Source organism: Glycine soja, chromosome 20, assembly GCF_004193775.1.
Source record: "Glycine soja cultivar W05 chromosome 20, ASM419377v2, whole genome shotgun sequence".
Taxonomy (NCBI): domain Eukaryota; kingdom Viridiplantae; phylum Streptophyta; class Magnoliopsida; order Fabales; family Fabaceae; genus Glycine; species Glycine soja.
Window position 1 is genome coordinate 8,628,395 of NC_041021.1, and position 22,529 is coordinate 8,650,923.

Consider the following 22,529-nt stretch of genomic DNA (forward strand, 5'->3'; position numbering starts at 1 on the left):
ATGAAATGACAAGAATGAAATGCAAAATAGGGCAGAAATACTATAACTGAAGCATAACTGAAGTATGATGAATATACAACAGAAAAGCAAAGTCAAAATGCTATATATTTAAAGTAATAATGTGGTAAATCGAAAAGCATGCAAATGCAATGGAAGCATGGAAGCCAGCAAAAAGAGACAAAAACAAAACAGGGAAGGCAGGAAACAAGGGGAAAAAAATGAAAGAATTGTAACTCTAAACAAATAATATGATCAATCAAAAACCATGCAAATGGAATGTAAGGAATAACAAACAAATGCAAGGGAACGAAAAAAAGCTTTTTCTATTTTAAACTATAACCTGGTCATTGTGCAAAGTCGCTCTGAATTGGATGATTGCAGGTGGTCTTACAATTGGATATCTCATCTGCATGAACACAGGATTTAGTAATGTAAAAAATTTAAAGTGAAAAAATAATCCGTTGGAAGATATCAACTTTTTAAGAGACACTCCTTACTCTGGTTGAAGCGGTGGAAGATGCGATACTCATTTTGGGTTTGTCTGAAGTTGTGAAAGTATGGTGATAGGCTGTTGAAATGAAGTTTCCAGAGGAACCTGTAATATGGCTTAATAGTTGAGTGGACTTGATTAGTTGATTTATCTTCTCGATGCCATAAGTGGCGGTAGGTTTTTGTTGGAAACGGTGCAACTCAATAGTTGCTTCTTGAATGGGAAAGCTAGTGGTGATGTGAAGAGTCTGAACGTGAATAGTTGTGGAAGTAATCGAACGGTTTTTTTGTGAATGGTTTCAGAACTGATTGGACTTTAGTGCTGTTTGTGGTGTGCATGTAATAGTTGGGCCTTAAATGGGTTAATTTTTTCTATGAGGTTTTCGCCTTAATGGATTAATTAATAGATTAATAATGTAAAGTTTACCCAATGACTAAACTATTTTACATGTTCCTGTGGTGGTAATTAAATTTCTCGATAATTATTATTTTGTTATTAATAAAAGGACGTGTATATATATACGTATTTTTCTGACTGTGTGTCTGTGTCAAAGCGGTTATGTTTCATTAAGGAGGCATTTTTAAAAAAAATATAGATTGCTTGTTGTTATTGTTGGTGGATTCTTAGTATTTAAAATCAATGGAATTGTCTGCAAGAAGTGATCACAAAAGAGTAGCACTGTTTCAGAAAGCATGACAAAAGAATTGAAACTGATAGTCAATTCTCAATATTTAATATCAATCGAATTGTATTGAAGATTGTAATAAGTTAAATTATATAATGCAGTCATAATGCAATGTGGAAGAATTGATTATTAAAGAATAGGACTGTTTGAAAAAGCAAGACAATAGAATTGAACCTGATATTAAACAACTGAAATTTATCTTTTAATGTTTCTGAACACTTCTTTGAATACTACATTGGTAGTGGAATTCATGCTTTTCTGCTCATCATCATGAATCAGGATTTTTAATCCTTTTGTTGAGTTGACCCTTAACAATGCAACATATAATTGGCCATGAGTGAATACAGGTTTTGGCAGATAAAGTCCAACCATGGATAGCAATAGTCCCTGTGACTTGTTAATTGCCATTGCATAAGATAGCATAATCGGAAATTGTCTTTTCAATAGTTTAAACGGCCAGGGTGATTGTGAAGGCGACATTGACATTCTTGGAATATAAACGGCGAGGTCAATGTTTTTACCAGAGATAATTTCAGCTGCAATTACATGTTTTGTCATCTTTGTTACCACTAATCTAATACCATTACATAGACCTTGATTTTGGTCGAGGTTCCTTAACAGCATTATAGGACTTCCAATTTTAAGTTTGATAGAATGAGTTGGCAAACCGGATGTGTTCAATGAATTAAGGAATTTAGTAGTAATTGATTGGAAATACGAATCTTCATTGGTTTCTGATTTATCAACGGAATCAGAGCTTAGATATTCCCTGCAAGAAGTGATCACAAAAGAGTAGCACTGTTTCAGAAAGCATGACAAAAGAATTGAAACTGATAGTCAATTCTCAATATTTAATATCAATCAAATTGTATTGAAGATTGTAATAAGTTAAATTATATAATGCAGTCATAATGCAATGTGGAAGAATTGATTATTAAAGAATAAAACTGTTTGAAAAAGCAAGACAATAGAATTGAACCTGATATTAAACAACTGAAATTTATCTTTTAATGTTTCTGAACACTTCTTTGAATACTACATTGGTAGTGGAATTCATGCTTTTCTGCTCATCATCATGAATCAGGATTTTTAATCCTTTTGTTGAGTTGACCCTTAACAATGCAACATATAATTGGCCATGAGTGAATACAGGTTTTGGCAGATAAAGTCCAACCATGGATAGCAATAGTCCCTGTGACTTGTTAATTGCCATTGCATAAGATAGCATAATCGGAAATTGTCTTTTCAATAGTTTAAACGGCCAGGGTGATTGGGAAGGCGACATTGACATTCTTGGAATATAAACGGCGAGGTCAATGTTTTTACCAGAGATAATTTCAGCTGCAATTACATGTTTTGTCATCTTTGTTACCACTAATCTAATACCATTACATAGACCTTGATTTTGGTCGAGGTTCCTTAACAGCATTATAGGACTTCCAATTTTAAGTTTGATAGAATGAGTTGGCAAACCGGATGTGTTCAATGAATTAAGGAATTTAGTAGTAATTGATTGGAAATACGAATCTTCATTGGTTTCTGATTTATCAACGGAATCAGAGCTTAGATATTCCCTGCAAGAAGTGATCACAAAAGAGTAGCACTGTTTCAGAAAGCATGACAAAAGAATTGAAACTGATAGTCAATTCTCAATATTTAATATCAATCAAATTGTATTGAAGATTGTAATAAGTTAAATTATATAATGCAGTCATAATGCAATGTGGAAGAATTGATTATTAAAGAATAAAACTGTTTGAAAAAGCAAGACAATAGAATTGAACCTGATATTAAACAACTGAAATTTATCTTTTAATGTTTCTGAACACTTCTTTGAATACTACATTGGTAGTGGAATTCATGCTTTTCTGCTCATCATCATGAATCAGGATTTTTAATCCTTTTGTTGAGTTGACCCTTAACAATGCAACATATAATTGGCCATGAGTGAATACAGGTTTTGGCAAATAAAGTCCAACCATGGATAGCAATAGTCCCTGTGACTTGTTAATTGCCATTGCATAAGATAGCATAATCGGAAATTGTCTTTTCAATAGTTTAAACGGCCAGGGTGATTGTGAAGGCGACATTGACATTCTTGGAATATAAACGGCGAGGTCAATGTTTTTACCAGAGATAATTTCAGCTGCAATTACATGTTTTGTCATCTTTGTTACCACTAATCTAATACCATTACATAGACCTTGATTTTGGTCGAGGTTCCTTAACAGCATTATAGGACTTCCAATTTTAAGTTTGATAGAATGAGTTGGCAAACCGGATGTGTTCAATGAATTAAGGAATTTAGTAGTAATTGATTGGAAATACGAATCTTCATTGGTTTCTGATTTATCAACGGAATCAGAGCTTAGATATTCCCTGCAAGAAGTGATCACAAAAGAGTAGCACTGTTTCAGAAAGCATGACAAAAGAATTGAAACTGATAGTCAATTCTCAATATTTAATATCAATCAAATTGTATTGAAGATTGTAATAAGTTAAATTATATAATGCAGTCATAATGCAATGTGGAAGAATTGATTATTAAAGAATAAAACTGTTTGAAAAAGCAAGACAATAGAATTGAACCTGATATTAAACAACTGAAATTTATCTTTTAATGTTTCTGAACACTTCTTTGAATACTACATTGGTAGTGGAATTCATGCTTTTCTGCTCATCATCATGAATCAGGATTTTTAATCCTTTTGTTGAGTTGACCCTTAACAATGCAACATATAATTGGCCATGAGTGAATACAGGTTTTGGCAAATAAAGTCCAACCATGGATAGCAATAGTCCCTGTGACTTGTTAATTGTCATTGCATAAGATAGCATAATCGGAAATTGTCTTTTCAATAGTTTAAACGGCCAGGGTGATTGTGAAAGCGACATTGACATTCTTGGAATATAAACGGCGAGGTCAATGTTTTTACGAGAGATAATTTCAGCTGCAATTACATGTTTTGTCATCTTTGTTACCACTAATCTAATACCATTACATAGACCTTGATTTTGGTCGAGGTTCCTTAACAGCATTATAGGACTTCCAATTTTAAGTTTGATAGAATGAGTTGGCAAACCGGATGTGTTCAATGAATTAAGGAATTTAGTAGTAATTGATTGGAAATACGAATCTTCATTGGTTTCTGATTTATCAACGGAATCAGAGCTTAGATATTCCCTGCAAGAAGTGATCACAAAAGAGTAGCACTGTTTCAGAAAGCATGACAAAAGAATTGAAACTGATAGTCAATTCTCAATATTTAATATCAATCAAATTGTATTGAAGATTGTAATAAGTTAAATTATATAATGCAGTCATAATGCAATGTGGAAGAATTGATTATTAAAGAATAAAACTGTTTGAAAAAGCAAGACAATAGAATTGAACCTGATATTAAACAACTGAAATTTATCTTTTAATGTTTCTGAACACTTCTTTGAATACTACATTGGTAGTGGAATTCATGCTTTTCTGCTCATCATCATGAATCAGGATTTTTAATCCTTTTGTTGAGTTGACCCTTAACAATGCAACATATAATTGGCCATGAGTGAATACAGGTTTTGGCAAATAAAGTCCAACCATGGATAGCAATAGTCCCTGTGACTTGTTAATTGTCATTGCATAAGATAGCATAATCGGAAATTGTCTTTTCAATAGTTTAAACGGCCAGGGTGATTGTGAAAGCGACATTGACATTCTTGGAATATAAACGGCGAGGTCAATGTTTTTACGAGAGATAATTTCAGCTGCAATTACATGTTTTGTCATCTTTGTTACCACTAATCTAATACCATTACATAGACCTTGATTTTGGTCAAGGTTCCTTAACAGCATTATAGGACTTCCAATTTTAAGTTTGATAGAATGAGTTGGCAAACCGGATGTGTTCAATGAATTAAGGAATTTAGTAGTAATTGATTGGAAATACGAATCTTCATTGGTTTCTGATTTATCAACGGAATCAGAGCTTAGATATTCCATGTGATCACCTATGATTTGGAAAATTGCAATTTCAGTGATTATATTTTTCACTGAGCAAGTGTCAATTAAATAAGTAATGAGATAATTATCTGGAATGAAGGACAGTACGTAATGATTGATTTGTTCTATTGTTTCATTTGTTGAAACTAGTATTGCCTTGGATTTAAAGAATTCAGGATTATTGTGGTGTTGATCTAAGTCTGGGAATGTTGATTTGACTATACCACTGATTGAATCATCATATTGAGTAATGAGTAGATGAGCAGGAACTTGAATTGTAGCATAATCATCATTTTCATCACCTATAATTCCATCTCCAATGTCTAGAATCCATTTAGCAAATGTGGCAGTTTCTTGTTAATCAACTGATTCTAGATTGCTGTGTAAGTGCATGTTTTTTTGTCAAGGTCAATATTTCACACGAATCTCATAGATAGGATGAATTGATTGCTGCATTTACAATGTCTGAGCGGGTTCCTCTTGAGATGACTGGTAGTATTTGGCGAAAATTTCCACCGAATACTATAATTTTGCCTCCAAATATTTGATTTGAACTTGATTTATTTGTGATAATGTCTCTTAAACTTTGATCAAGTGCTTGAAAACAAAATTTGTGGGCCATTGGTACTTCATCCCAAATTTTTTGTTCCACCCGAAGAAGAAAACAAAAGGACAACAAAATCATAACAAACTCAGCAAAAGCCAAATAGAGGAAAAGCAAACCACAAAAGAAACTTGTCAACCAAAGAAAAACTGTAAAATCACGGCCATGCACAATATAAAAGTTAGTAAACAAAGCACCAAAGAAAAAAAACAACGAAAAAGACTAACACAGATACAAACTGAAACCAAACCGAACACAAAGACATTAAACAAAAAAACAGAACAACCCCAACAACAGAACAAAACCAAACTGGAAAACAAAAACGAAAATCACAGACATGCAGATAAAAGTTCGAAAAGAAACGACCAACACAGAGTCTCACACCTTCAAATCCAGTTTTGCTTTCAAACTTAAAAAAGAAACAAACGAAAATGTCACAACAAAAAAACAGAACAACCCCAACAACAGAACAAAACCAAACTACAAAACTAAAACGAAAATCACAGCCATGCACATAAAAGTTAGTAAAGAAACAACCAAGGCCGAGCCTCACACCTTCAAATCCAATTTTGCTTTCAAACTTGAAAAAGAAACAAACCAAAATGACACAACAACAACAACCAACGGGATTGCACAAAACCCCCAAACCACGTGCCCAATCAAAGAGTGGAAGCTCATCAGACACATGGCACAAAAATTCCTTGCTAATCAAAACAATTAACACGTAAACCACTTGCTTAACACGTAAACCACTTGCAGATAAAAAAAGAACAACACGTAAACCACTTATGTGTAGAAGCTGAGGACAAACCAAAAACACATCAAAATAACAATAAACCTAACAAAAGGGACAGGTGCCAATTTTTTAAGAAGGGTCATACTAGTAATTTTCCTGGAGTTCTCTTTTATAACAGTAGATTAGATTTTTAACAAACCAAAGGATTCATAATATTTTTATATGTAAAAAGAAAAAGAAAATTAAGAAAGGAAAGCAACAACTGAGACGTCACTATAAATGTTTCGTTTTTAAGATTTGGACATTTTTTCGTTTCGCTTTTCGCAAATTTTCGGATCTCTTCTGTTTCTTCGAATCAAAACCCTAATTCCCTCAATTTCATTTTTCAACCTCGAAAAACCTATCTCTCTCTCCGCTCTAAGTTCCCAACGGTTATCACCATTCAACTGCTCGATCCACAGGTTCTTTCTCCTTCTCTTCTTCTTCTTTTTCTTCTTCTTCTTCTTCTTCTTCTTCTTCTTCTTCCTCCTCCTCCTCTGTTTCTCAATTCTCTCTAAGTGTTTTTTTTGCTTTTAATATGAACCATAACTATGAAATTCTGCGAATCAAAACTCTATTATGTGGTTTCAGCTGTTTAGGTTTTATTTTTCCTTTGTTTTCGCAATTCGCGATTTGCATTCCGCATTCGGTGGTTCTTCGGATTTTCGTAATCGGAATTTCGTGGACGTGTTTGGATTTGGATTGGGTTTGTTCGTTGATGGATCCTTGAGGAGGATTTGCGGTGGCTTTTGGGTTGTTGTAGATTTTGTTGATTGTTTTGTATTGGGCGCACGTTGGCAACCTGCTTAGAAGACCGAAGAACAATTAATTTCACTGATTAGTAGCACTGGATATGTTGCAGTGATAATCTCAAAAAACTTTTTTTTATAATATTTTTCATGACTATGCAGTTGTGCTTGTTCTAATTGTAGTTGTCTGTACTTTTATTAGTATAATAATATAATAATTAGTATAATAATATTGTCACTACTGTTTTGATTAATTGCAAGTCATTCAAAGGTAGTTGAAAGGTTGCACATGACTGTTATGATCTTTGCATAAGTTGGATTTTTGTTTTCTTCCTTGAATATTTCTGGATGTACTTTACGGCTAGGAGTGTGTAGTGATTTTTTGCACCTAATGCCATGTTTTATCCTCTCAGTAAAAAGGATTGGAAGGTAAACAATAATAATAAATAATAAAAATGGAAGGTGAGTATGTATTTGATTTTTAACTTTAGGCTATTCACATTCGCATGGGGGGTATGCTTGAAAAGAATATTGATCAAACAATGATAATTCTGATTTTTGTTTTTGTTGAGCTTAATGTTCCTTCAAAAGATCAATATGCAGTGTGGAAGTCCACTAAAGTCATATAGTCCTATTCTGATTGTTTAGTTCCCTTGTTTCTATCATAAGGTTATTTACAGAAGAATGGGGAGATTAGTTAATAGATTAATAATGTTGGATGACGATAGGACTGGCTGAAACGGGGCCGAGTTTTCTGGCATGTTGATCATAAACCTTTAGTGTGTGTGGGTGGGGGGTTGCCATAGATTCTTCTTCTAACGCTTAGCTGCAATGAATGCTGTTATATATTGGACTTGACATGTTATAATTGTACCTTTGTTTGGAGGTCAGTATTGTACGCCTTTTATGGTGGTTGGAAATCTTTTGATTGGGAAAGGTTCTGTTGGGTATCTGCAAACAGTTAAAAGTTATCAGGTGATGAGCCTTAAATTTCTGCTTGAGATTAATATTGTTATCTAGAAAGATTGATTATAAAATGTACTGTGGTTGTGTGCTTTGAAATAGTACAGTAGTATGGCTTGATCTCTTTAAGATGTATGCTTTCATCTCTTGATGATTTTTGTATTAAGTTCTGTGTTGGCATTCTTAAAGCTTTATTTGTTGCCTAATTGTCCAGTAACCTTGGATCATCTTGATTTTTATTGTTCACTTTATTAGAATACAATTAAATCAAATAATCTCCTACAACATATTATTTGGTTTCATAGTGGTAAAATTCAAACTGGATTTAGGGGTTTGACTGTTTTGGTCATGGTGTCTTAGGGGTTTAAGATGACCATTGTTTTAAGTGACGACATTTAGCTGTTTACTTAAAAGACTTGTTCTCCTTTTGCCTCACCCTCTACCCTAAATATGACCTTATAATCCTTAGTTGAAGAAAAATATTTGTTGATGGTTCTTCAGGTGGCAGAGGGTGTAGGAAACTTGATTCATTGCATTTTGGTATGAAAATAATAAGGGGGCAAATGTTTGAGTGGATCTTTGTTATGGATTCTTTATGTTCTGTTTTTAAATTTCAATATAATTGTACCTGTACCTGATTGAAGTCCTGTAATTTTATCTGTGTGAGAAGTTATATTGCATTATGTTTGGAAATCTCCTATAGTGAGGGTGTGCACAAGGAAGAAATGTAGGGAATCTTGATCTTAAGTGGGCAAGGGAATTGGCATGACTGGGAATAACCTATTGCCAGCCTGGCCGGCCATAGGGGAAATTGGAGGGAAATTCTGTTGTAAGCTTTTGGAGAAATAGAGAAATATTAAACAAGGGAAGGAAGTTGTCACTAAGGAATGGATATGATAAATCATGGCCTCTCAAATGTCCTTTGTTACTGTATTTTTTTTTGTTCAGTTGAATCTCAATCCATTCTGAATTATTGATATCCTTTTATTTCTCTATATGAACTGATCCAGTAAGTTTTTATCTGATTATTTTATTCCTAACTATCTGTTTCCATCCTTTCAATACTTGATTAATCAAATTATCTACTTCTGTTGTATTGGTTCATAATATTATTAGTTTTTAAATTTTTGATGCAGTTGTAAATGTACCTGATTGAAGCATTGTAGTTGCATCTGTATGAAAACTTAAATTGCACTGTGATTTGTGCACTAAGCACTATTAGATTCCATTCTTTCAATGCACAGATAAAACAAACTAACTACTTTTTCTGTATTGTTGTCTTTTAAGTGGCAACAACTCAATTTTCATGCTCTGCCCTGTGCTTCTGTAGAGGACTTATTGTTTTTTGTCAAATAGATTATGTATTGCATGAATCCTTCTTATTAAAATTTCCAGAGATCACCATGCACATAAATGAAATTAGTAGTCACTTTAGAAGAAAGGTCCCGTGTTATTAAATTCTCTTTAATCAATTATAGTGCTGGAAAAATATTGGATTGGATGTGAAATTCATAAACCTGATTTATTTCTCTCGCTCCTTGCTAGAAATTTCTTTCTTTTTTAACAAAGAATTTATTGAGATAGAGGAGAAAGTTACAAATGCAATTGCAAGAGGGTAAGAAATCTTCAGTTTATGCCCCCTCCCTTGTCCTTTTCCCTCTGTAGTTTGTTATGTTGTCCTCCAATAATCGTTGAGCACTTGATTGTTTGCTAACAGATCCACACCCATGATGATGAAATTAACAGAATGTTATGTGATAAATGTGCTTTGGTTTTTTTATTTTTTTTTATATTAACTCTATTAATTTGGTAGTTCAATAGAAAAAAAATTAATCTGAATGTTTCTTTTATGTTGCAGGGGCATATTTGCTACTGAAGAGATGTCTCCTGCTTCCAAATCTAAGTCCAAAGACAAAAAGGCCGTCAAGGAAGCTCAAAAGTCTTCTGCCAAGTCTTCAGGATCTGGTAATGCTGTGGCTGGTGTACCAGCTAGTGCATACAACCCTTTATTGGGAACATTTCATACTTTGGAGACGTCACCAACATCTACTTCTCAAGTAAATTCTAATGGTCGTTTTCGGAACATAGATGAGACAGATGAACATCCTGCAGGCTCAGTGGTAGCTGGTGTGGAGTATGATTCTGTTTCTAACAATGGTAGTTGGTCTGGTGAGTCAGAGGACCATAAAGACAAAGCTGCTTCTAATCCTCCTGCTCGACTGGAAGCAGTACCAGGAGCTGATAATGATAAACGTGAGAAAATCCGCCAGAAGAATGAAAAGAAGCACCAACGACAGAAGGAAAGGCGGGCACAAGAGTTGCATGATCGTTGCACTGGATATATTATGTCAAGGAAACTTGAGGCACTTGCTCAACAGCTTGTGGCAATGGGGTTTTCTCATGAGCGTGCAACAGTAGCATTGATACTGAATGAAGGAAGGGTGGAGGAATCAGTAGCATGGCTGTTTGAAGGTGGTGAAGAAGCAGATAATCATAAAGAAACAAATATAGGTGGGGGTAATTTGAAAATCGATATATCAGAAGAACTTGCTCGAATTGCAGACCTAGAAATCAGGTACAATTGCTCAAAACAGGAGGTTGAAAGAGCAGTTGTTGCTTGTGAGGGTGATCTTGATAAGGCTGCAGAGTCTTTGAGAGAGTTGAAGCTGGATCGACCATCTGGTCCACCAAAGCCAGAGGAAATTGGTGATCTTCCTTCCCTCACCAATAAGCAGTCAGAAGCTGTGAATCAGAATGCTAGGACACAGACAAAACCCATACTTTCTCCAAATCAACCCAAAAAAGATGAAAAGGATTTTAACTATGCAAAGCAAGCAGTTATGCTAGGAGGATCTACAGAATCCAGCAACAGACTTGTGCAGCCTCTCAAGAGAATCTTACCCAAGTCTGAATGGGCAAAGCCCCAACAAGCTGCTGTACCAGCTGACAAGAGGTGGCCAGGTGCAGGATCTAATCCTTCAGTTTCTTTTTCATTGGCTTCACCGTTGCAAGTGTCATCCACACCTGCTAAAACAGAAGCTTCTTATATGGCTGTGGGAGGTGATTACAAGAACCTTCAACCTGGAGCAACTAGGGAGCCAGTAATTGTGATGCAGCGACCTCAAACTGTAAATGCAAAGCAGATTCCAGCTGCCAGCATGAGTTCATCTCCTCCCGGAGTAGCTGCCAGTTGGTATCCAACTAATAGTGTTGAAGTCATGAGGTCCAATGGCTTTATGTCTCATCCTCCTAGCACTAGAAGCCTCAGTTCAAACTATTTCAGTTCTAATCAACTGTACCACCAACTTCAATGTCAACCTCCTCAGCAGTTTGTGGCTGGCAACAGCAGTTCAGTAGATCTCCAAGCAACCAATCAAGGGAATAACTTATGGAATAGAACATCTGCATCTCCAACGCTTGCCGCTGCTTCTTCTCTTGGACTCTTTTCCGGGCTAGGATCAGCAGCTACATCAGGGGCAACTTCTCCGGTAGACTGGAGCACTGGTGGAACAATGCAATTTGATTATACCAACATAGACTGGTCCTTGGATAGAGGTTTATCTCCACCCAGGTCTAATGCATTATTGTTTGGGCTTTCTCCTTTTACAAAGAGTAGTAGTACTCTATATGGCTCAAATGCTTCTGGCACGGTTGCTCAGCAAGCAATTAGATCATTACCCTCTAATGGTAGCATGGTTCCCTTGCCTGGATTGCAAGAAGGTGGAGTATCTTCTGCTGAACCATCAGGATCTCGGGATTGGAGTTCTCCATTTGAAGGAAAAGACCTTTTTAGTTTACCAAGACAGTTTGTTTCTTCTCCTTCTCTGTAGAGTTGAGGGGAGAAATCAAATGAATAAAAAAAAGACCAAAAAATGTGTGGATTTGATGTTTGTTCTTATGATGCTATAGTTGATATGATGTTGGTGGTAAGCTTTCTGTGGAATTTCACATGCATGCACAGTAAACTACCCCGTAACTTGCTGTCATATGCACAATTCACTTCCATACACTAAGTACACACTATATAAACTAACTGGGTAGAGCGGTGGAATGTTTGATAGCACTTCAAATATTCTACGGTTCTGCTCAGTTCTCGTGACAGTTTTGTGGCAGTGTTACATTTTGGTAAGTACAGGGACTATATTTTTATTACATGTGTTTGAATGTTGATCAAGTCACGTGATGCATTTAATAAAGGAGTACCAGCAATATACTTTTTTTTTTTTAAATACTACTACCGATTAAAATTAGTGGAAGTTCATCAAATAAGGAGTGATATTTCTTTGTACAACTTGGTGATTTTTAATAAATTTAAACCAAAAAATATGGACTAGGTATCCAATTTAAGAAGCCAATTGAGATTAGTCACATTCAATCCTGCTGCTGCATTCAACTTCAGTGCAATTGAAGAGTTTTATTTCAATTGGATGCCACTGGTTATACTTTTTCGAGTTAGGGTAGCTAATAGCTATCGGTTTACTATTACTTCAAGAGCTAAGATGGACATCCTTTTTCGTGAGTTGTTTTAAACATGAATGGAGTCAAATCTTTCCTATTCACCTCAACTATAGGGTGTTGTGTTGGAAATGAATTGTAATAGTGTGAACTTTATCTGCAACTTATGAGTTTTAATCATGAAGTTGTTATTATAGGAAGAAACTTTATCTAACCAGTCCACTATTAATCATACAACTATATCTACGAAATTACCTAGTCAATATAATATAAAAAACACTTGACATTCTTGTTCCCATAATAGACTTTCATCTGATATCATTAGTTAGGAAAGAAAAACACTTTCAATTGTCGATTCAATTAGGGTGACAAAATAGTGACAGACCGTTGATTTAGTTTTTACTTTGAATCTAGTTTATGTCAAGATGCCAACTTTGCTCCTTTCTTTCAAAATCTCTGATAGAGGGTTGTATTTTTTAATTAAGTGGTCCAAAATATAAATATTGGGTGATCTTTAGATATGAAATAAATCATTGGAAGAAAAATACCTTATCCTGTAAACATTTGAGGTCTTCAATGTAGATTAGTCATTATTTTTGGCGGAAATTATTTCATAGAAATACCATAGTCAGACAAAAAAACAAAAAACCTAAGACTCTGGCCCAAAATTTCAAATTTCTCTTAAAAAGGAACAGCTACAAATACTGGCTAGGTTCAAAATATCTACACTTTTCTCATGTGAGGCCACGGTTGATGGACACCTGAAATCTAGTCAAATGTAAAAAAAAAATGTGGTATCAGGGAGACCAAGTACTTCTTTGTTTTGTATCAAGAATCAATTTTTCACACTGTACACTAATTCTAATGTAAAATTTATTAGACTTTAATTGGAATACACATTCTAATTACAATGGTTTAAAATCAAATTTATCCAACTTTGAAACAGAACTAAGATAACCTTAAACTTACAACATTATTATTGGGTTGATCACAGTTCCCAGAGGCATGCTATAAGATCAATTATTAGCTCATTGGTACAACTCAGAGGCAGTGCCTAATATTTATTCATTCATTTTTCTTTCTTTAATTTTATTGATTCCCAGCAGTTAAAGCAGCAAAACTTATTTTTTTTTACATCATTAAATGATGCAGGAAAAAAGACTAGATAATGCAATTTTACATTACTATCTTCTTATCTTATAAGACCGTAGGTTAAACAGACTCCGAAACAACAGGAGAGGCAGAAGGACTTGAAGCAGGTTCTTGGTACCACTGATTTGCCTCTCGAGTGAGAAAATAGGCATCTGCAATTAGAAAGAATGAACGAGAAAAGTCCACATTAAAACCAAATCCATCATAAGTTTTTCTCTATCATTCTAAAACAACCTCATAATTAAAAAATTAGATGTATTCAACATCATAATAATTTTGCTCCATCATTCTAAAACAACCTCATAATATTTTTAACTATAAAACACATCATTACGCACCAGCGCCGACACACCACACTATATAAAATGTTTAATGAGATAACACTAGCATCCTTTCAGTTAATGCTGCTAGTGACAAACTTTTCAGCAGATTCCATCACAAAATGCCATCTTGCTTACCAGAATTCACTTGCCCCACCAGAATTTCAATAAAAGGGGCCCTTTGAGTTGAACTTTGTATATTTTTCAAATTAAAATAGCTATTGTAAGGGATTTACATTTTTAACAGCTCATATTTGCAGATCAAATGATGTAAAACCTCTTCATAATCTTGTGCTATAAAAATAAAATTAACCCATGTCAACCACTAATTGATTTCCCACTTCCAACAACATTGTTGCAGCATAAGAAACACAGATTTAATCATTTTAGCTTCTGAATAAGTGGATATGCGCATATGGAACTAGAGTTTCAGTATATCAGAGACATGGATGTAGTTTTCAACATTTTAAGGTTATTGAAGCTTACCTGACAAGAAGACATCTTTGTATTCATCATCATCATAAACAAATTGTGGAGGATCAGGAGAACCAATTCCAACAATGGTGCTTCCACTGCAGGATGTGTATTAAGACAGCATATAAGATGATTGCAACTTTTAAAATCAAGACTTTATATCACAGAAAAAGGAAAGAAGAGCAAAATAAACATTGGACTACTTCAGAATAAATAGTATCATTCAGAACAGGGAAGTGTAAACCTCAGTTTACTTTTGCTTATTAAGTTATTATATAACCCTTGATAGAACTAGAATTATAAAGGAATAAATTCAAACTACAAGGGTATTTCTGGAAAATTCATTACTGAGAAGATTGACCATCCTTCTTCCAAGCTTCTTTCTGCTTCTTCTCGGCGTAACGAAAGAACTAGATGAGGAGAGGCCTCCGGTTTCAAATCCCTACCCTACGCCTTACGAGGGTGCCCTAGCCAGATTCACTCCCAAGGGTCAATCAATCCTTTGAAACTAGTTCAAATAGTCGTCACAGTCTTCGTTCCTGCTTTCAACAAGACTTTCTTAGCTGCATCAGCCTGTAAAACTCTCTCTCCTTCACCAGGAAAGGGAGAGCGGACAAAGTACCAGATGATTTGGGTTGGGTAAGAAGAGCGTACGGTAACAGTAAGCAGACGATGTCGATAGAAGATGATTCGTGGGATCTTCCTCAAAGTCAAAGAAAGACAGTAAAAGAGAGATGCTTGCTATGAACCAACAAACCAGAATTGAAGAACAGAATGAAAGATAGAAAGAACAAAGAATGAATCTGTTCTTGGAAAATGAAACCTTAACAGAAAAAGAAAGAAAGCTCTTTCTTAGGGTTTCCCTTCCACAGAAGACAGTTTCAACCTATGAAGAATAGACTCAAACAACAGACATGGATAACTGATGGCTTGTATTATTCAGAAGGCTATCTGTCTGAAATTTGATGGTTGAGTTTGATTTAAAAGGTTCTCAAGACAGAAAGAAAGGATTATAATAAATTTAGTGCTATTTTCTAAATTGTTCAATCACCATAGTTCAAGATCACAGAAAACTCATGACCAATTTTACAAACCAGATGTGCAGTCCACATTAAAGGCAATCATTTGTGTAACCATCAATGAGATGCTACAATTAAAATTATTGTATTTTTCTAGGGAAAAAAAGAAGTACAATAAGAAGAAAGATACAATTTTATAGCAATTTTACAAATCGTTTGAAATAATAAGATATCTTGTCATTTGAATCAAGCTAAAGACAGACTTGGTTACTCTGTTCAGTAGATATAAATATCAAAGGCTAAACAATTGCAGAACAGACTCAATTTTCACTAATAAATTATAAGTTAATAACTGTTTTAGTATCGTACTATCTTCAATGTGTTACCAGTGCTTAGTTACTTGCTACCTTGAGATTAATTGTCACTAATGTTGTTTATTGTTTTGGCTTTTATTTTTATTTTTCTCTGATTTAATTCTATTTTTCAATTCCGGGTCATTCCAGACTCCAATCCTTATTTGTTGAGCAACATCAACATAATGTGTTTTCTACTAGCCTAAACTTCTAGAGGGATTTTCCTAACACAACCAGGAAGTAGTTACGTATCAATCCCCATTGAGGTTTTAATAATCTCTTTCCAAAAGGCTACTCGAGTAACTTGCTTTGGATCTGAGTTCTCTTGTAGTTTATACAGTTTTATGGACAAAGAGGAAGTACATGTTTTAAGAGTCTTGGCAAATAAACTTTGATAAGCAGGTGGGGTGACTCATGGTTTTAGGTGGTCAACAATATCCAAACATCATGCCGCAACTTGGTTAGATTATTGGACAATCACTTAACAAGTGCTAATTTCTATAAAGTTATTATCTGAGTTTCTCTTTGGGGCCCTCTTCCCCTATAGCATTAGCATTTAATGTTTCTGCATGCCTCTATAGCATTATATGTTTCTTAAGTAGTTTTGTTGGGTAGATGGTTGTGTTAACCTGATCTATGTGACATAAACAAAAGATGAAAAGAATTAATAGCAGGACACACTATATCATTAAAGATGGTCGTTGAAATTGGTGATTATACAAAAATTCTGATTACTGATATCCCTCAATATTTGACAGCTCACTTTATCTATTTTAACAATCTATAATCAAATGGATTAGATTTCCTGGATGACCTAACCACTCATGTACTAAGTTTACATTGCAAGTGCTTAAGGATATAATCATATTAAGTTTTAAATAATTGTCTTCATACAGGGTAAGTTAATTAAAGAATATTAGCATTATATATCAGATTAGTAGCACTGAAATTTGGGTTATGTTTAGTCCTGCATTGCTAAGCATGAGCAGAATGCATACTGAGAAAGAAAACAGAGACACACTACGAAAATGGATATTAACATGTATAAATATATACCCACAAGGGGTTGGGCACAGTGGTAAGTGAACTGTGTTCCAGGAGACACTACTTGTAGCAGAAGGGATTAATCTCACACCCAAAGGGAGTCGGGAAACTATAGGAAACCAACACATAGTATGTTTGTGCCCAGGAGCTCTAGCAAGTATATATGAGTTGCACAGAAATGCCAGTCTAGATATTAAAGAATAATAGGTTTTCCAGTGTTATCACCTTCCTGACATAAAAACAGCATCATATTCTCCACGACCAGCTGCACTAATTCGCTGCTTCAGTCTTTTGAGAGAAGGGAGAACTTCAAATGCTGGAGGTTCTGCAGACAAAAAAAAGGGAAAACATGAAAAGAAAATTAAAAGTCAAATGCATCTGAACAGTACCAAGTTCAATTAGTATTCTGATGCTTGTACATGTGCATCAGGATCAAATATAAGTATATAACAATGTCAATGATAGGAAGGATTGATTTGCAAGACATTTACACGGTCAATATTTCAGTAAGTTATAAATACAATTATATAATGAGAATAGAATAGTAAATCTCAGTTCTGCTAGATTACCTTCATGCTAAACACCTCATAGAATTATGTGCAATTTGCATTCAAGAAGATCAAATCAAAACGAAAGTGAAAAAAAGAATGATACACAGCTAGAAGCTTACCTAAATCATTAATACAAACATCTTGTGAGATACCAATCTTTGAGATCTTCTCCAGCAATGTTAAAGGATCAACATTACTAGTCTGATCCAAACGTAGACACTGAACCATTGGAAGTTGTTAAATTTGTGACTATAAAAAGAGGGAGGGGGGAAGTATGGTTTCATTACTACCCCTAAAAGTCAAATACCTTGTAGACTTCAGCAGTTGAACATGCTTCTGGGGGCTTTATGAGAACCATTGGAACATCCAGAGATACTGGTGGAGGAATATTCTGAACAACCTGCATAAGTGAAAGAAAAATCTTGGATAAAATATATTGATTGGGAAATCATATGGAATATAAGTTTAGCTGGCTGCAAAAGGTTAAAAGGGATATTTAGGAACAAACAAATCCCTTCCCATCCATGACAAAATGATCTGATGTCTGTAATAAATAATTAAAGGTTTCAGGAATAAAGATCAATCTACATTATCTTAACTAACAATTGTAAAGGTTGGATCCACTTGGTGTGTGTTGGTGGTTGATATTTAATCGGTAGTGAATGACTATCAAACATTTGTACCACGATTCTTTAAGTTGTATTGCAGGACAGTGGCATAGCTCTTCACAATTATAGCAATTAATCAGAATTGTAAGATATTATCAATTGATGCCACACATTGTGAATCCACACAGCAAGATATAGCAATATATAAGACGTAAACATCTTGTGGTTTTTCTCAAATCTGACTTCAAGAAAGGAAGGTACCTAATGTTTGGACTAACCTCTCCTCGACCAGTGCAATAGGCTGCTCCCTGAGAGAAAAAGAAGGGAATGTCTGATCCAATCTCACTTGACCATTCTTGGAGTTCTTTCTCAGAGGCAGGACAGCCACTAAATTGATTTGCTGCCCATAGTGCAGTTGCAGCATTGCTACTTCCACCGCCAAGCCCTGCCCCAGTAGGCACCCGTTTATCAAGATGAATCTGAAAACAACATCAATATACACAACACACATTAAATCATGCGGTGAGTTGAATTCCAAGAAAAACAAAGAAGCATGAAATTTTTAATTCAAAATCATAAAAATTAGGAAGAAAATAAACATCGTTACTTCATACCCAAAAGTACTTGTCGCTGCCAGTCTTCTTCCTATAAAGATTAAGCGCCTTAATAATCTGTTAAAAGAGAATTTCCACATAACATTCTCTGAAGTCTGAACAAATAAATGACCAGAAGAAGAAGCAAAAGGCTGAGAAGGGAAAACAGTAGTACCAAATTTCTATCATCAAGGGGCACGCCAGACACATTGGTTGACAGGCTATCCTTGGTTTTTGAAGGTGACAAAGAGAACTTAATTATGTCACCTAGACTTATCACCTGAAGACTCAAAAGATGCAAGACACTCTCAAGAATACATATACCATATTAAAAGGTAGATGCAATAGAAGAGCATCAAAGCATTTACCAAATTGCAATCACAACTTACATGAAAAAGGGATGCCAAATCATGATACCCATCTTCCCTCTTGTTGGTTATTCTCAAAAAAACATTTATCTGCAGCAGAAGAAGGGTAGGCTATTTCAACACAAAGCAAACAAATTTGGGTAAGCTTCTAAGCAAAAGCATGGTGGAAGGTAGATTACCTTGCAAGGAGAGAACAAAGTAAGCCTTGAAAGAGAAGCTTCCCTGTCTACTTCATCAGCCAACTTGTTTATCCTTCCTTCAGGGTCATACACAATCTAATTTTCACCAACAAAAAAATTACAACATTTAGAAAACATATATTAAAAAACAAAATTCAATCCAAAGCATAACATAAAAAATTCAAACTTTACCCCTAAAAAAATGTCATTCCACACAAACAACCACACTGAAACTTCAATCCAAAGCATAATACACTAAAAAAAATTCAAACTTTCTGCCTAAACAGATGCCATTCTACAGAAACAACCACACTGAAACTTCAATCAATCCAATGCATATAAAAAAAAAACGGGACCAAAATATGTAACCTCTATTTGTCTCCTGGAAGTGTTGGAATCAGAAACCATGGCTCTAACCAAGTGGGGTCTCTGAAACCGAAGCTTTGAGTGAAAATTGGATGTCCCATTTGGTCTGAATTGAGCTAAATGGATGCTTCTGAAGGGGTTTTGGGAGGTGGGGGAGACGTAGTTACTGCAAAGAAAGAGTGAGGAAGCCATGGATAGGTTAAAGATTGAAACTTGAATTCAGGTGCATGCAGAATTGCATATACCTAAGATGGGTACATGGAAAAAATGTCAACTCATGTAATGTGCTTTTTGTTCTTTCTTCCTACCAAATCTGGTCAAATTCAATTTTGCCGGTAAGAGAATGTTTTAAATATGTTTATAATAACAAATGTTTTAAAATCAAACCTGACTGATAATTCAAACGGTGGTGAAAGAACTTTTTAAGGTTTATTTGTTTAATAATCTTAAAAGAAGTGATTACAAAAAAAAAAGTGATTTTAAGAAAAAGGTAATATTTTTTTAAAAAAAATAGACAATTTATTTAAAAAAATAATTTAAACAAACACATCAAAGATAAAAAAAATTATTTGTTTACTAAAAAATATAGAAATTATTTTAAGAAAAAAGAAACTTATACAAACAGGCATTACTCTAGCAACAGAAGAATGAATAGTAATTAAATTTATACTTTTGTAGTATACAACATTTTAAATAATAAAGTTACAAGAAATTAATATAATAGATGAGTAAATATATGTTTAATAAAAAAATTCACAAAAAATGTGTTTTATATGATAAGTATTGAATAATAATTGGCAAAATTAATAATTAAGTGTAATTTTTAAAATAAATGTTTTTATTTATTTTAAAATTTTTTGATTAAATTAAAAAATATATACATATTTATACCAATTTTCTACACTGGTACGTTTGTTGGATGACATAAAAAAATTAAACATTTATTAAACTTGTAATAGACGCAGTTAATATCTTTAAAATATAAATTTTAAATACTTCTCTTATTTCTGTTAAGAAAAGGTTAAAAAATATAAATAGGAAAAATTAGAATTTAATTCCATTAATGTATGCAAGTAGTGTTATCAAATTTGGAGATAACCCACGTGATTCATTCAATTCAAGGTCTCCTTGATTTTGCTTCTCGCCATTTTGGATAAGATATTTTGTTGAGTGCTGCTAGGTGCATCCAGCATTTTTGTAGGTGGACCCAGCACTTGAGGTGAAAAGTCTGTAATATCCTTGGGTTAATTTTTTTTTAAAAATGCATGGCTCTCTCTCCCGCTACTCTGTCTCTTCGTTTCGAATTTCTTCTTCCTCACACACACAGTTACCTTCTTCTTCTTCCTCAGAGCGTTTCATTCTTCTTCTTCCTCACCTCAGCCATTTTTGTATTTTGTTGGTGACCTCTTGGACCTCTCTCTCTCCCGCTAACTCTAGTTCACCATTTTCGAATTCAGCCACGAATCATTGTTGTCGTGAAGAGGAGCTTGCTGTGAAGAGGTTGCGAGGTGCATTGAGGAGGTTTCCGTGAAGAGCTACGCCATCGTCCACCGTCGAGGGAGCGTCGTCAGCGTCCACCGTTGAGGTAAGCGCCATCGTCCTCTGTTTCCGCCATTGTTGTCGGAGTAGGGAAGCTTCGAGTAGGTTATGGATCAAGTGATCCGTAAGCATCTTTCGGATCAAGTTGATCCGGAACATGCTTATTGATCACTTGATCCATAAACTACTCAAACATAGTTTACGGATCAAGTGATCCGTAAGCATGTTCCGGATCAACTTGATCCGAAAGACGCTTACGGATCACTTGATCCGTAAACTACTCAGACATAGTTTACGGATCAAGTGATCTGTAAGCATGTTCTGGATCAACTTGATCCGGAAAATGCTTACGAATCACTTGATCTCTAACAGTCACAACTTCATTTTAAAAATTGCCAAATATTTGATACATTGTGAGTTCTTTTTGAAATTGGGAATTTTGGTTATTAGGATGACCTCTGAATGTATGGTAAATATTTGATAAATAGTGTCACTTTGGAGAATATCAATTGTTTTAATTTGATTTAATGCAAATATGTAATTGCCTTTTATGTATTACTTTGGTAGAAGAGTAAATATTGCCTATAATTTGGATCATTCTTATTAGATTGTTGTCACGATTTGTTTTGACTTTAGTCACAATTTGGTTGTAAATAATGAGATGTTGACATATAGATAAATAGTATAGATTGATTAGCATGAATTATGATTATATATAGATGTATCCTCTTTCAGGGAATTATCCTAATAGTATATATTGATTAGCATGAATTATGATTATATTGAGATGTTGGCAATTTTCTTCATTTAAAAAATTTCAAAAGACACCTAGTGCTTGTCCGAAATTATCCAAATATTCCAAACCATATATTGCTACTAAAACTAGTCTTATTATTACAAAGATAAAAATCACAACTAGAGAGAGCTGAAGTCAAGTAGGGCAACTTCTTAACAGATGTTATAGCAAACTCAAGCCTTGTTTGATTCTGCATTGTTTGCAGCAAGACATGGCAAACTTCAATTCGTGAGAAAGTTACGGAGTGTGAGAAGCAGCCCAAAAATTCATACCAACAGAAGGCTTGGTAAAATTTCAATGTTTTAGCATGACCAAATATCAGAGAAACATGACCAAAATATTCACAAATGGCAGTGGCATTATTCAACTCAACCATCTATCTGCTTAGCTAGTAGTTTCAATAGTAAATCAACTTTCTGACCCTGACTTGATATATACTAGTTTATGTGACTGTG

The 22,529-nt window shown here is 34.5% G+C and overlaps 2 protein-coding genes across 3 annotated transcripts; one reads left to right on the top strand and one right to left on the bottom strand.

The window, feature by feature from the left end:
* Window positions 1–6,796: 6,796 nt before the first annotated feature.
* Window positions 6,797–12,411, top strand: LOC114403860. 2 transcript variants are annotated; one of them, XM_028367062.1, is made up of 3 exons: window positions 6,797–6,967; window positions 8,186–8,269; window positions 10,116–12,411. In XM_028367062.1, the coding sequence occupies exon 3, from the start codon at window positions 10,138–10,140 to the stop codon at window positions 12,085–12,087; it is 1,950 nt and encodes a 649-aa protein (XP_028222863.1). In that variant the 5' UTR covers window positions 6,797–6,967; window positions 8,186–8,269; window positions 10,116–10,137; the 3' UTR covers window positions 12,088–12,411. The 2 variants fall into 2 exon arrangements, with proteins under 2 accessions (XP_028222863.1, XP_028222861.1); XM_028367060.1 differs by lacking the exon at window positions 8,186–8,269.
* A 1,157-nt stretch (window positions 12,412–13,568) lies between these two features.
* On the bottom strand, window positions 13,569–20,069 carry LOC114403861 (4-diphosphocytidyl-2-C-methyl-D-erythritol kinase, chloroplastic-like). Its single transcript, XM_028367063.1, has 11 exons — window positions 19,743–20,069; window positions 19,374–19,469; window positions 19,216–19,284; window positions 19,002–19,106; window positions 18,848–18,904; window positions 18,512–18,712; window positions 17,933–18,025; window positions 17,745–17,844; window positions 17,300–17,399; window positions 14,671–14,756; window positions 13,569–14,016 (listed from the first exon to the last, which is right to left on the bottom strand). The coding sequence occupies exons 1-11, from the start codon at window positions 19,929–19,931 to the stop codon at window positions 13,925–13,927; spliced, it is 1,188 nt and encodes a 395-aa protein (XP_028222864.1). The 5' UTR covers window positions 19,932–20,069; the 3' UTR covers window positions 13,569–13,924.
* Between the last annotated feature and the right edge of the window lie 2,460 nt (window positions 20,070–22,529).